We start from the raw sequence: 16596 nt of genomic DNA, 5'->3' as shown, positions 1-16596 counted from the left end.
GCAAATCATGAGAGATCCTTTTTATCACATGTTTTACCAAGTATTTTGTTAATCCCAACTTTTTCTGTAAACATTGTGATTGTGAGCCGCACAACACATTATTTACAACACGTCAACAACGTTACGCATGGAAAAAAAGTTCCGTGAAGTTTAACAAGCAGACATTCATTTTCGAACATTTTTTTTTTATGAATTCATGACAAATAACTGAAACAACATTAAATGTTTCAAATTTATATCTCAACACCCCTCAACTGAATTAATTATTTACTTTTTCATTCTACGTCAATCAACCGTCTAAACCTACGTAATGATTAACTATGACGTCACGTTGCGTAAGAACACACAGTGGAATATCAAAAATTTATACCATGAGTGATATCCACCGTATATTGGGATAAACATGTGATAAAATAACATATTAAAGTACTGAAGTACTGACGGGACTTGATTTTATCGATTATCATTTATTTTAAAATCAACTTATCTTGCATGGCAATTAGTTTCTAGTCTGTATTTGAATTACGCACTTTATTATATGAATTTTAGACTTTTCCGACAAGAATTTCGAGAAACCCCATATCAATCATGTTGTGTATTATTTAAAGATAGATTTCAAACTATGTATAAGTAATCGAAGCAATTCTAAAAATGGTATGGATCCAAGCACTATTGATATCGAACTCTAGTCTCGTTCAACCAGACGCTCGGCTGTCTCCGTTAATCCCCGAAGCAAGAGAGCCTTTGCTTGTCGGAGATTTACGGAGACAGCCGAGCGTTTTGTTCAAAGAAAAAGAGTACCAATTAATTTCCTATAGAACTCAATGTTAACCTAAACACCCCTAGCTACTTTGCTATATTACTTACAGTCATATCCTTGGTAAAAGCTGAAAGTTCATTCCAAGCACTAACAGAAAATCACAAGAAATATATAATTGGTCCCATGGCGTTTATATGTCAAAATGAACTTGTTTACAACTTACAGTGATCCGCAGCAAATAAACCCAAGTCTTTAAAATGACACCCCCCCCCCTCCTACTTTAACCCCTCTAATTTCTTTACTTTCTGTAGTACTTCCTCATTCTATCATTTATTTAAACACTAATAATTTTACTTTAAAATGATCATTATTTCAACAATTTATTCAACCAATCACGTAAGCCCTACCTTTTTCTGCTCGGCTCAATCTTTTACTGGTCTGATGTCAACATCCGGTGCATTGGTACTCTCATTCCTATATGAATTACGCGGCTATATTAAACTCTGGCGTAGGAGTACCTGAGACTATACTGAAAAAATATCTTAGTTGTTAGTATTATATAAAATCGGACTATTCTCAAAGTGTTTATTGATAAGTTTCCTTGAAAAACAATGCTTCAGCATACATTACTTTAGAACTAAGTCTTGTCAGCGGTGATGATTTGTGCTGAGGTCCAAACACTCTTTCATTTTCGGTTTGCCAGAGTAAGTGCATCATTCTCTCGACAGGGATCGTGCTACACAAGCTTCGCTTACACCTCTGTCAACGCCGAAAAAATAGTATGTCTCATGATCAAAACAAGCATGGCAAGCACATGGCATTGTTGATTCGGTTCTTCTGAACAATCAGCTTGAAGGAAAGTCATAGACGGGCGATGACTTTGAGGACACTTTTAAAAACATCACAGGAGATGACATTGCTGCTGGTTTATGTAAAATCATCGATGAATCGGTAGCGTACCATCTTCGCCCGCCAAGGGTTTTCGGTCCACTTTGCTCCCCATAAACCCTTGGCGGATTTCATTACGAAAACTCGGTGATGTGGTGGCGCTATCTAGCGAGCAACTTGAGTTGCGCCCCTTGCATATTTAAATTTTAATCGAATTAAACAACGGGTTTTATATACACTACGGCATTAATACAACTTGAAAACATGTTGACTACCGAATATCGGAACATAATTAACGATGCTATTAAATACGAATTAAGTTATAACCATGGGAAAGCACGGAATGTTTTATTCATAGTGTTTTGTAATGATCTGTACCGGGAGGGAAAAAGTCGCCGATTTATATGAAAGCTTTCATGCCATAAAACCAGGTATCGTTGTCGTGAATAATGCGAACCAAACAAATAAAATAAAACAGAGCTCATTGAACCTTTAAAAGCAATAACCATAAGCAGGAACGAATATGCTAACAGGACAGGCAACTTCTACATTCGCCATGTTTACTTCCCATGCATTCACGCGAGCCTTGACAAGTTTGCAGAACTATGTATAATCCCAGTAAAATATATAGGTTTTTAAAGCGATCTGGTTAGACCATCGTTGGGGAGACACTGTACTCGAGAACTTGTGCCTCAACTTGTTAAAAGCACCGAATGTTTTACCAAAGATCACACATGTGTTTTCTTTTAAAGTTTTTATTTACAAGCACTGCGATTGGATCAGCTACTCCCAGCTGCAGCCAATCATAAAACGGAGCTTGTCACCGAGTTTTCGTAATGAAATCCGCCAAGGGTTTATGGGGAGCAAAGTGGACCGAAAACCCTTGGCTGGCGAAGATGGTAGCGTACAGAAACTGATTTTTCAAACATCTGTCAAACTAGATCATGTGATCATATTTTAATGTTTACCTCCGCAAAATAGTTCTCCCAGTAACGTTGAAATAAAAATAAATAACGGCGTTAAAGATTTAAATTTAATTATTCATAATCATAATAATAGACAAAAGGAATAACTACATAGATTTTAATTACATTTTGCCCATCGTTTAAGTTTGTACAAGAATCTTGTACATCGGGCGTTGACAGAGGTGTAAGCGAAGCTTGTGTAGTACGACGTCTGGTGAGAGAATGTAACTGCATAGGAGAGTTGATTAAAATCAACTCCCAATAACATATAAAATTTATATGCTGATACTTCTTTATATAATGAGACTTCAAGGTATCACACCGGTAATCGGCCAATCAATTGTATTTCCATATATACTTCATAATTATTTTTTTCCTTGACTGCATTTTTACATTTTCCTTTACTCAGTTTTTAAATTGTTTTGTACCACTGAGTAGGATATTTCATGTATTTTGTTAGGTGATGATCTTTTTTCACAGGGACTACTTCTTTCAGGGCACATGCAGCAGCTTCCTGGGGAGTGTGCAGTCTGTTTACATACAAATGGAAAACACGTGGTTTCAGTTGAGGGAACGGTTTTGAGGGTAGACCTGTTTGGAGCTCGATATTTTGAGAAAATGCGGTATCGCTTGCCCTATTTATGGTGTTAGCATATGCGATATGTAACAAATAACATTTCCTCCGAATATTTTGCCATGAGAAATGCAAAATGACTTTTAAGATTTTTTTCCCCTCTATAGTGCTATATTGTGAAAACAATATTACCGGTGTGATACCTTAAAATCACTCTGCGTTGGTTATAAAAATAGGGAAGCGTCGCCCCGGGATCGAAATACGCTAAACTCCGCGGATTTGATCACGTGGCTAACCAAGTTCATATTCCGGTGAACTTTTTAAGATACTGTTTATTTCTTAATTAATTTTATTTGTAAAAGAAATACTGGCCCTGTACCAGTTACCGGCTATAATTTTACGTTTTCTTTTCGTGTTTCCTTATTTCTTGATATATTGGAATAAAACTTTTCATACTTTGAATTGTGAACTCTTTATTTATCCATCGGTTAGATTACATCATCATTTAGAACCCAAAACATATTGTTTCTGTGCTTTTTAGCACGCCCCGAATTTGCCGAAGTTTTATGATTTAATTACTGTACCAGTTATCGGCTTCGTGATAATAACATAGTATAATCCTTGTACATATGTTGATTTTATATTCTGCAAAGTGTAAATTGAATTATGTTCCTTGCGGGGTCAGCATATAGGTCGTAGGGGTTAATTATACGTAAACAAAACTCATAAAATTATTCGTTTATTATCATACGGTAATACACAAAATCTTACGCTAATCAATACATAATTATACAATCAGGCGTTCAACTGCGCCATGAATCTCTCGGAATATAGTGAGTTCCTTTTGTTTTTAAATGTTATATGTAATGATATTATATGCCAAATCAAAGAAGGGATATAATTACGTATCACAAAGAGGTCATATTCTATTTTTAACTTATTACGTCACTTCCCCCACAGCTGAAAGTGCAAAGATGTAAATCAGCGGTAAACAATGATCGTTAAAGCACATGTTTAAAACATATTGAAGAAAGTTTTCAAGCAAACTTACTTTTCTTTATTCGAAACAGACGGCTGAATTAAAAAATCTCGGATATTTGCGTGTGATAAACCCGGCCCGAACCCACAGGGGCTTGGTTGTTGGATAGTGAATTTCCTAATTATTTGTTCCCGAAGAAAAAATTGATTAAAATTGGTAATCTTATATGTATTTCTGTGTATTGCAATAAAAAAAATTCACTGAAACCCCCGTTTCAGTCATGTTAAAAAAGTGTATTCAATGTACTTTTTTTAATGTACATTGAATACACTTTTTTAACATGACTGAAACGGGGGGTTTCAGTGTATTTATTTAATGCAATACACAGAAATACATCTAAGATTACGAATATTAATCAATTTTTTCTTCGGGAACAAATAAATAAGAACTTCACTATCCAACAACCAAGCCCCTGTGGTCATAACAATTATTTGGCCCCTTACAAATTGATAAATATTTGACAGAATTATTCCGCAATCTTCCCATGTCATTCCGGCGATTAGTTCTCGCCCGAGCTATATGATCACATGACAAAAATAATGTCAGTCAAAATGGCGGACAAGGAAAGAAGCATTTCGCTGTTCCAATTATTCATGTTGGTTATTATAGGTAAATAATTACATTTTTTAAAATCAATTGCACATTTGCTACTAAAATGAAAATTAAGTTCGAACTTTTAAGGAAAAGTTAGCATATTGCGGAAAAACACAATTTTTTAACAATCAATCCTAACCGTCTTGCATTTTTCGGTTGTCACGTTCCATCACCTGCCTTTTCAGTGTTGTAACTCAAAATTACGGTGCGTTTCATGATGAGGGGAACATATCATTTAGTACCAGATGAAATTTTCTTGTGGTCACTTAGTTTTACTCTCATTTGCTAGTATAAGTAAAAGGTCCAGTATAATCTCTTAATTTAGCTAAATAAACTCTGTCTCAAATTTCTGCTTCCACAGGTTTTTGCGTAATATCTTGATAATCATAAATACCTTTGTGCCTAAACTACACCCATTCACTATAGGAAAAAAGGCCAGATTATCTGTCCTGAAACGCCCTTCTTGAAAAGCTTTATGGGGGATTTTTCGCAAACTATATTTTTCATGTCTACAAATTTATGACATTTATAGTCTGTCCCAAGATATTTTTGCCGCATAATTTCTTAAATTATTCAATATTTATAAATACCTCTTGGTTCAGACGATGTTCATTCAATAGTATGAAAAAATCCCAAGATTTCCCTTTGAAACGCCCCCTCTAGCTTGTCGGGTATCAGTACACGGCTAAAAATAAAAAGTCTACGAGGTTTTTCCATTGCCAAGGAGATGAAGACGCCCGGATGATAACGTTGAAAAATTGCGCTAGGGGTCCCGAGTATTTCCGAATGGAGAAAAGATGTCAACATTACCCATTATAAATATCCGTAGGAAATCTGTTTTTGTTCCTGTGAATTTTTACGAGGGAAAAATGATAATGTGTGAATGAAGTTATCTTGGGAATTTTCCCTTTCATCGATTTTAATTGCACTTCAGTCACAGGTATGTGTATTTTTATTAAAAATCGTTCAAATATGCAGCATAAATATCTTGGGACAGACTATAGTCGTAAAAATATAATTTGTCTTTTATTTATATGTTATAAGAATTTATTCAATATATCCAAACAGGCTAACAAATATAAAACAAAAAGGTTTATTCTTTAAGTTAACAACAAATGTAAAACTTTCAACAAGTGTGCTTAAAATTCAGGTCCATGGTAAAAGAATCTGCAACCAGGAAACATATGCTCTCTCTCTCTCTAGACAATGGCCTATAATTGGCTATAAACATATAAATAAATACATATATATTTTTAAATGCAGTGTAAACAGTGGCATAGCTGCCATTAGCCACTTAAGGCACGTGCCAAAACATTACTTTAAGACCAAGCATTAAAAATGTTAAAACATCACAATTAATAAAAAAAATATATCTTTCTTTTCCCTATTTCAAAACTTTGATTGTTTGAGGTCACAAATATGTGACGTACCGTTGTTGATGCAGTCAATCAGTGAAAAAATAATGTCGGACAATAAACCAAAAGAACTTTGGATGAAATGTTTAAAATCATATTCATAGATCGAGGCATATTGTGACAACTATAATTGACAAATTTGCGGCTAATAAAAATAGACGCCTTGACTTCGTGTAACATCATGTAAAATTTAAAATAACCATTGCAACTGTTTTTGAATCATGACATTCAATTACAAAGTCTTAATGTTTTCCCTTAAATAGTAAACTAAACTATAGAGACAGATAATAGCTTTAGTATAAGAAAATGGGTGTATAAGGCATGTAAAATACCTATGCACGGACGGAAAAGATACTAAAAAATTAAAATATCAATAAATCTAATATTAAAAAAAAAAAAATATTCAAAACAATAAATATTTAACATATCATCGATTTTTAACCTTTAAATATGTTCAATACTTGGAATATGTTGACTCGAACAGGCGTATACGTATCAAAACTTCCAATAGTGTCATTTTTTTTACAACTTCAAGGTCTTTTCTTTTATAGGGTGAGTCTCTGCTCCATATTTTTCTCATAGTCTAAATAAGGTTTAATGGAAAACAAACCGATTTCAATCAACAAAAACGTGGAGAGATGACCCAGGGCTCGAATTTAACGCTTGTCCGCTTGTCCAGTACCAGTTAAAAAAATATACGGACAATTGAATATTGCTTGCCACTTGTCCGACTGGACAAGTGCATTTTTATGAAAGAAGTCTCCAACATTTTAAAAGTAAAGAAAGTTTTGTGATAAGTTTATCCGTAGTCCCGTTATAACTTTATCGATTAGTTATTTTGAATTTCGATCCCAACTTCAAATTGAAATGCTTGATCGGGATGGAAGTTCACTAATTACAAACAACTTTCAATATTGAACTGTAAAGGTGTGGATCTTAGTTCTTACACAGTACCAAACACACATGTTATCAAAAAGAAAGGAAGAACAGGTAGCAAAGATAAACTTAGGATTATAGAAAGAAATGTAATTTATATTAGGTTTCATTCATCATTGATAGACTATGATGACTTTCCATTTTTAGTTTATAAAACAGATGAGAAATCAATATAAGAGTTACATGTATTTTAAAACCTGATGCTAAATTTAAAATGTCATGTAATTTGCCATGACAAAGCTACAGCTGACAAATCATGTTTAATGTTATATGGAACCAATACATTTAGGAAAGACACTTTTAAGTTTCCATTTAAGAAGTCAGGTTATTAATTATGGCAAGAATAATCAATAAATGACTTTATTTTAGTAATACAGAACTGTAGTTTTCAAGTTGACAATATTTGATCTTTAATATTGAATTTTTTTTGGACAAGTGAAGTTGAAGTTCAGACAAGTAAATATCTTGGTCACTTGTCCGAATGGACAAGTAGGAAAAAAAGTTAATGTAGAGCCCTGGACCCACTATACAATAAAAATATCATTTTGTATCTCAACAATGGAACGTTTTGAAAAAATAATTCAAGGTCGTAAATTCGTGGCCAAAGTTTAAGGCACACGTGATATTAAGCAATGTACTTTGTTATGTATGAAATGGCTCAGAGGTTAGAGCACCAGACATTAGCTTACCCTATATAAGTAGGGTTTTTATGTTATGGGTTCGATTCCACCAAAATTTAAGGAAATAGTTTTTTTCAATAGTTTGTTAAATATAATAAAAACTGAATTTATTTAGAAATTGTGCTTTTGCAAACTTGTATGGGCATTTGCCCTATCTTATTACCTCGTCTTCATCCTGCCATTCTTTTTGATTTAATACGCTTAAAAAAGACTGCTGGTGAAAACAATGTTTGACTGTATTAAAAATGTTTTTTGCCTTTTTACTTCGAAAAAATTCTTTAAAAAACATTTTGCTAAAAGTTTGCATTCTGACTTCTGATTGACCTGAAGCATGGATGCATTTACAGGTTTGCCATTCGCTGTAGCCACCATGGTTAATGCTAGAAATTGTTTGAAAATAGTTCCGCTGAACTTAATTTAATTCTTTAAACAGTTAAAAACTAACAAATTTTAAAAGAATTTTTAATTATAGTAAAGTGAAAATGTTTTTAGATACCATCAATCGGAGACATTTAGTGATATACAAGCGATCGATGCTGTCTGTTGCTTTATTCGTTCTTTACTTGTAAAACAATTAACTTTGATCGCCTAGGTTGTTCTCTGTGTGTACAGTACATGCTGATTAATTACTATCAATACACGCTCCCAGTAAACTCCAATTAACCTCCAAACACATGTTCACACATCCCAAATCACAACATATGCCACAGGTAAACAGTAATGGTGACCCTAAATCCTGATTTCGATTGGCTGGCCAAAAAGATGCTGGGCAAGATACAAAATTCATGTCGGAAATCAGGGTATCTTGTTGTAATATTTATGAAATCGGGATTTCCGTACAATTTACAAATCCCAATCAGGATCGATGCTTCATATCGCCTCGCCATCTATGAGATTGATCAACCCAATATATTTCCGTAGTGAGTCAGTAACTAACCTAATAAGTAATATTATACATGTAATACACAAATTTAATACGAAATTGTTACAGGGTCAATATGGGGTCAACTCAATATTGTGTCTGACAAATGAAAAAAATAACTTTTGCAATTAAAATGACAGAAACTTTACAAATGCAATAGGATAGATGACGATGATAAACTTATCTAAATATTAAAAGATGATGATACAGTATGCTCGCAAAGGGAGATCACTTATTTAGAAAGTGAAAGTAATACTTAAGTACATACCGGTGTCTCATAATATTGTGCTACTATAATACTCACCATACATGTATTATGCTTACCTATATTGGTCAACATCATAATGATAATCCAATTAGAGCACAATATGAATCCCTTTAGCTGATCACTACAAAAGAAATGTTTATGCATGTTAACTAACCCTTTTCTTCATTTGAAAAACACATTTTATACATCTAATCAAAGAGCTGGTAAAAACTAGTACCAGCAATTGAGACCTGTAGACCTGTGTTGTGTACATAACTTCAGACAACGATCAGTTATTTGTAACATGCATGTATTTTTATGACCTATTCTTCAAAACCTTTTCTGCATATGAAAAACACATACATGTATATATACCACCTGAAACCCATATAATCAAAGAGCTGGGTAAAACTAGTATCCGCAATTGAGACCTGTAGACCTGTGTTAATTATAAATTATTGTGTACATAACTTCAGACAAAGATCAGTTATTTGTAACATGCATGTATTTTTATGACCTATTTTTCAAAACCCCTTGCACTATTTTATGAGGAAAATAAAAGCTTTAAGGTAGTCCTAGCCTATACTCGGCACTAAATGGGCTCAATCATTAAAAGCTTAGCTTTAAATGATAAATATACATTCTAGCAATACATATACAAAAGAAAATATGCGTGTTTACATGCTAGTTTGTTTGTTATCACCTCTCAGACGAGTGTACCCCCTTGCGAAAATTATTGACAATTATGAAATTTGCCAGACGTCCGTTTTCCTAAAAATAATCACCAATTTTGGGAAAATTAGAACTGAACATACAAAATAGAGTATAAATATTTATTTAAGCCATATCTCATCAATAATTTTATGCAAATTTTTGTAAGTAAGTAAGCTTTATGGACCTGATGTATCAAAAAAGAATACAAAAAATGCAATGCTAGTATCGCGTTTGGTAATTTTTTTACTATTTTATGGACTCAAACTTAAATTCATGGTATTTATTCTATAGATTGACATCTTAGAAAAAAGATTTGGTAAAATAAATTATATGTTGACGGATTACTTTTCACGCTATAAGCTCTAAACCAAGTACACCCTGACGAAAAATCCGTAAAAATCACATTTTGCTACAGTTTTCTGCCTAGATCTGTCAACAATGCTAGATATCATTTAAACATTAATTAATTGACGATTGATTAAATTCAAAATAGCTTCTGTCTCTAAATTTAAACCGGTTTTAGTAAAAGAAAAATAAAATTTCGGGGGGGGGGGGGGGGGGGTCATCAAAACAAAGAAGATATAAGCATACCTGAGATCCTGGTTAATCAGAAACTTTGTTTTTCATTTTACTTTAACAGAATCGAGTTTCTCAACATTATCATTTCTATCTCTCATAGAATACATATATTACCGTTCTAATTGCTTATTATTGCATTTGTTTACAACAGCGATGTAGAGCAAAATCAATATCGGGTATCTAAAACGCTTTGTAAAAGTCGAACCAATATTGTAAAATCCGTATCATGACGTAATGCGATACTCGGACTACTTTAAGGTGGTGCAGGACACCTGCATATTGTGATGTATACTTCCTATTGAAATAAACAATAAAGTATAAATATAATATTTTCCCCCAAAAGAATGTTACCTTACGGGTTAGAGCAATTACGGGTTAGAGCAATTACATGTCTGTAAGGGCATTGGAGTCTGAGGTGTATTTTTGGTAATTTTACTGTTGATTTAAATGAATTTTCATTGGAGGGGGTCTGGACCCATCACTCCCACCCCTTTTCTAAATCCCTGCACATGATTGTGTACATGTAGGCAATCGGAATAAAATCTAAAGCCGGCAACCGCCGTGGAGAGCGGGCATAATTTTTTTTGTTTGTAATAATTATATAGACCATTATTCACATGCATGTTTACTTTCTATGACATGAAAAGTTAAAATTATTGATTAACTTAAAATTCACATGTAAACAGTTCAACCCCAAATTGCACATTAAGTGCTGCTCATGTGTATTATCCTATGGGAAGCTAGGGATCTCATCCTTCAGATATGAAAATTATAATTTTTAAATGTATTACCGGAACTTGCATGTGGCCTTCATTTTTAATTAAACTGGTACAAAACAGTGTTATTTAGGGGCAAACACTTAGTGCAAGTATTACTGTCTAATGACAGCATCTAGTTTGTTATTAGAGTTATCCAAACAATTTAAACTTTAATATGTAATTGCTAATTAAAAGTTATGATACCAATTGACCCTGTGTCAAAAAACTCCCAGAACTTACAGAGTGACTGCCCTTTGAGAGGAAATGCTTGTTATCGCTACTCCTCTGAAACCATAAGAGATAGAGACTTGGAACTTTTACCAGTGTCTTTAGTATAATTAGAGGGTTCTTCAATCTATTCATACCGAAAGGATCCAATGCCCCCTTCAAGTAGTTATTGCCCCTGAAAATATTTAAATTTCCATAAAATCATCTCCAACTTTTTTATTACTTATGATAGAGACTTTGGACCACTAAGGATGGAAGCGTCTATCTTGGCCGAACAAAATGACATTAAGGTCAAAGGTCAAGGTCATTTGAAAATCTGTTAATTTATAAGTTTTCAGATCTCTTTTGTTTAGGGTGCAAGAAAAAAACTTTTTCATGGGCGAAGTAGGACACCTTAAGTCATTTAAAGATATAGCCCCTTGGCTCACACTTTTGAATATTTACAGAGTTCTTGCCCCTATTATACTAAATACATGTACTTGTTATCGCTACTCCTCTGAAACCATAAGAGATAGAGACTTGGAACTTTAACCAATGTATTCAGAACACTTAGAGGGTTCTTCAATCTATTAATACCAAAAGGATCTGAGGCCCCCTTATAGCAGTTATTGCCCCTGAAAGTATTGAAACTTCGATAAAATCACTTTCTACTTTTTTACTATCTATCATAGAGAGTTCGGACCACTTGGAATAGAAGCGTCTACCTTGGCCGAACACAATGACATAAAGGTCAATGTCATTTGGAAGTCTGTTAATTAATGAATTTTCATATCATTTGAAATACAGAATTATAGTAAGGGTTTCAATAGCTTGCTGGATTGCACAATATGGTATTCACTTGGGTCAGCCAGGTATCACATCAAGTGGTTACTCAAGTGGAACTTGTTTTTACAGTCAACCCATTCATTTTGTACAAAGACAGCTAGCCTCTAGAACACTCTCTTTTATTGTTAGGTTTACTGTTTTTTGATTGTGTAAAGAATATTCTTTTAGCTCAGTTTTGTTCATAGTAAGTGGGAAAAAAATTAGAAAAGTAATTTAATAAATGTTTACGATTTATACAACATGGAATTCTTAAAGAAATGGCTTGAAAATTAAAAAGAAATCTCTTTAAAAATGAATTATCATTTTGTGGATTTGTGGCTTTCCCATTTTATAGTACAACATGTATCATAGGTAAAATAATTTTTTGTATACCTTATTAAGCAATCTATCAATTCATCAAAAATATTAAGGTGGAAAGACCTGTAATTGTTCGAGAATAATTAGCTTACTAATTATTTTATGCTGTATATATACATGTAGCACAAAACTATTAAAATTTTACAATATGTAAAGTTCTGTGATTCATTTAATCATTAAATCTTCTTATTGCAAATGTCAATTAGGAAGGTGTCAAAGTCAGTTCCAATTTCATTTCTTCTCACTACATAAACATTGTTTTTAATGTAGAATCATTTCACACCTTATTTATATGTGTATTTCTTTGATTATACAGGTGTTTGTCATGCACAGGAATTGGTGGTCACACATGCTCCCAGCTATGTCACATTCCAAAAACAAAGGAAGGCTCTACCAACCAGTGATGTACCAAATGTCATCACACATACTCTAGGCATTCAGACAGATAGGGTATATTATGTGTAGTTACTCAATTGTAAGATTATGATCCTGATAGTAGTTTGTTCATCAATTTGGAGACAATGAAAACATATTTATTCTGCTATGTGTTATTTCTGTAATGGTAGGATATCACCTGGGATGGACTTGCCCAAAGCTCACTGTTCAAAAGACCAAAGGCCAATGTTCTGGTTTCAATAGTAGGTCACAGTGACCTTGGAAAGAAGCCATTAGCTGTCAAAAATCTGGCTCGCTTTCCAATAAAAATGGTATGTATTAAAATGCTTGCTTATGCTCCATGATAGTAGTATATATTTTGACATACTATTTACATATACATGTACTATGATTTCAATATAATGGCTGCTGTAGTTTTTAGATCACCTTAGCCAAAGGCTCAAGCGAGCTTTTCTGATCAAAATTTGTTCGTTGTGTGTCATTGTCATCGTTGTAAACTTCTCATATCTTCAACTTCTTCTCCAGAACCTCTGGGCCAATTTCAAGTAAACTTGACACTAACCATCCTTGGGGAAAGGGCTCTCAAGTTTGTTCAAATTAAAGGCCGGTTCGCTTTCAAAGAGGAAATAATTAGGAAAGAGTGAAAATAGTGTTGGGTATTTTAAAAATCCTTTTTTCCCCCCAGAATCACTGGGTGAATTTCAACCAAACTTGGCACAAAGCATCCATATGGTAAGGGCTTTCAAGTTTTTTTCATATGAAGGACCATATTTCCTTCAAAGGGGAGATAATAAGGAAAGAGTGAAAAAAGGATTGTGTGTTTTAAAAAAGTGAACAAGTCTATTATTTCTCTGAATGGGGGAATCATTTACATAATTATGTTGCAAGTTGTATTTCTCAAGTTGAATTTTCATTCACAAAGGCTCACAAATAAAACTGAATTAAACTTGAATGAATAATTTGGCATAACTTGTCAAAAAGTTGTTAATAGCTTGAAATCAGCTGAAATAATATTAGAATTATGACCAATGTTACCCAGGTGAGCAATGTGGCCCCTGGGCCTCTTGTTCATTTATGTAACAACTCCTGTTGATGATTAATGTAATGGCTTTGTGATTTCGTCATCAAAAATCTCTCAGCAAGTCCCAGTACGCATATTACTTTTGGGCAACTCACAAATGATCTGTCAATTTTATAAATACTAGTGATTTAGATAATATCCATCGCAAGTGCGGGAAATAACACTTTACATATTGATATGATACAATGCTCCATATATGTTAAAGGGGCATAGTCACGATTTTGGTCAAAAACTATTTCTTTGATTTTAATGTTTACGATGCTTTAGTAAGGCATTTTTGATAGGCTACAAAAATTTGAGTGTCATTTGATGAGTCATAAGTGAGTTACAGAGCTTACAATTCTTCACTATGTAAACAAAGTGTTTGTTTACATTTTGAATGTTGAAGTGAAAATTCCAGTTTTAGACCTAAAATGAATGTGTTAATCGTTAGGAACTGTTTATTTATGCTTAAAATGAATAATAAGATAGACAAACCAGCTTTAAAAAGATTTTTTCTGGTATATTGAACCTTTGTAAACAAAAACAGGGCACGGTCCTTGTTTACATGACGAAGAATTGTAAGCCCTGTATCTTGCTTAAAACTCAACGACTGGCACCCAAATTTCATTGATCATTAGAAATGCATTCCAAAAAACAGAAAAATAAAAGAACTAGGTACAATTCAGACAAATTTTGCCCTGTTTTGGAGTGAATTTTAAAAATATCACAAAAAATAGAAATGTAACGTTTATTTACACAAAAATACCCATGAATTTAGAATCTGTAAATAGTTACGTGATTAGACTTTCACAATGTTAATTGTGACGTCAGAAACAGTGCATTTTCCCATAATTTTCATAAAACTGAGCAGAAGACACAAGTTCCTTAGTGTTTTTTTTTAAATAGAAAAATATGTCCGCAGCCGTCGCCCATGATGAAACTCATATAATAACTTTATCGTGATATCACTTAAAACATATCAATTCCGTTGTGGGCGACAGCTGCGGACACATTTTTCTTTTCAAAAAACTATGACAATATGTGCCATTTTTCATCATTTTGACATAATCTTAATAATATGCCAAGATGTCTAAGTCAAAATTATTTTTTAAAACAAGATAAATCTTTTTAACCTGGTACTTTATATGCACACATGTTCAAGATGGTATATGTGTATTTTTATGGGATTTAAACAACTTATTATTGAAAGAAACTGTACATTCTTCTTTGACCAAAATCGTGACCATGCCCCTTTAAACCACTTTTTAGGGTTAATTTTTGTATATACTGTGTCAGAATTTTTTCTGATCCTGTTTTTTAGGATGATCCCATGGTAGACATTGCATCCTTAATGAACACTCTCCAAGGAACTTTTTTTGATCAGTCTCCATTATTACTTGATGCTGGGCTTGATAATAATGTAAGTATTTAATTGCTTACTACTTAATGTCAGCAGGAAAAGGGGAAAATGTACTCTAGAAAGTAAAATAGTAATCATTCAAATACATGTAGCATAGGCGTCGGAACCCGGGGGGCTAGGGGGCTTTTTTTGCAAAGTTATACCTAACCATAAGAAACATAGCATGATAGAGGGTTCAGCCCCCCCCCACTTTTTCTCGCAGGATTAGTCTTGCCCCCCCACTTTCAATTTGCTTCCGACGCCAGTGTGTAGTACTACCGTTTAAGTCAAACAACAAAATGAACTTCGAAAATGTCACTTAATGCCCATGTTAAAGCAGGGAATCAATTCTCAAAACTCAGTATGCATAATTGATGATTTGTTACTTATAAAATCTGTTTTCGGGAGTCAGAATTGATATACATGTATTATATATTAATTCCTTTTTGATGTGACTTTTCAAATCGTGTCATGTTCAATTTTGACGCAGAGTATAACAATACCAACATCCTGACCACAAGTTTTAAAAATTTAAAAGCAGACTTGAATTTCTAATTGTAACAAATGAAAACTGTAAGCTTGAAATATTTAGCATCCCATATGTTTTAATATCCTGACTGAATATTATGTATTCATGCAGTCATATAATATACATCCACTAAGTCTGATTCATACTAAAGCCCATTGAGCTCATTTTCGTAGTTAAAAAAATATTTTTTTTCGAATAAACCCGTAACTTTCGCGAATTTTGTGATTTAATGTGTAATTTTTGCGAATAACCACAAAACTTTCGCGATATTATGCGAAACTTTCGTGAATAAATGCATAATTTTCGCGAATAAACGTGAAACTTTCGCAGATAAACATGAGACTTTCACGATATAACGCGTTACTTTCGCGAATAATTGCAAAACTTCTGCAAATAAATGCGAAACAAATATAAATATTGGCATTTCATACAAGAACCCCTATGAAGAACAATGACTGAAAACAAACGCGATAAGTAACCATGATAATGCAGCTGGTTTGGTCGAGCATTATAGAAAGCACGGGGTGTAGATTTCATACCATAGGATCCATATTTTTCTGGGCATATGGCAATGCGGGGCATAGGCCGAATTGCTCATTATACCCCCGCAAACGAAGTTTAGGGGTGTATATTGGTTTCACCCTGTCCGTCTGTCCATCTGTCTGTCTGTCCATCTATCCGTTTGTCTGTAGACGCAACTTTGTCCCCCCTATAGAATTTTTTAGTAC

At 33.5% G+C, this 16596-nt stretch overlaps 1 protein-coding gene across 3 annotated transcripts in view; it reads left to right on the top strand.

Annotated features, from left to right (window-relative positions):
• The first annotated feature begins 4690 nt into the window (after positions 1-4690).
• Positions 4691-16596, top strand: part of LOC105338447 (renin receptor) — a 58558-nt gene continuing 46652 nt past the window's right edge. For 2 of the 3 annotated variants that reach the window (XM_034473122.2, XM_034473120.2), the window contains exons 1-4: positions 4691-4835; positions 12798-12931; positions 13048-13188; positions 15262-15360. In XM_034473122.2, the coding sequence (XP_034329013.2) occupies positions 4754-4835; positions 12798-12931; positions 13048-13188; positions 15262-15360 (456 nt within the window). In that variant the 5' untranslated portion in view covers positions 4691-4753. The remainder of the gene's footprint in view (positions 4836-12797; positions 12932-13047; positions 13189-15261; positions 15361-16596) is intronic. The other variant, XM_034473121.2, reaches the window with a different exon arrangement.

This window comes from Magallana gigas, chromosome 8 (genome assembly GCF_963853765.1).
Source record: "Magallana gigas chromosome 8, xbMagGiga1.1, whole genome shotgun sequence".
NCBI lineage: Eukaryota > Metazoa > Mollusca > Bivalvia > Ostreida > Ostreidae > Magallana > Magallana gigas.
This window is presented reverse-complemented; position numbering and strand designations above follow the sequence as displayed.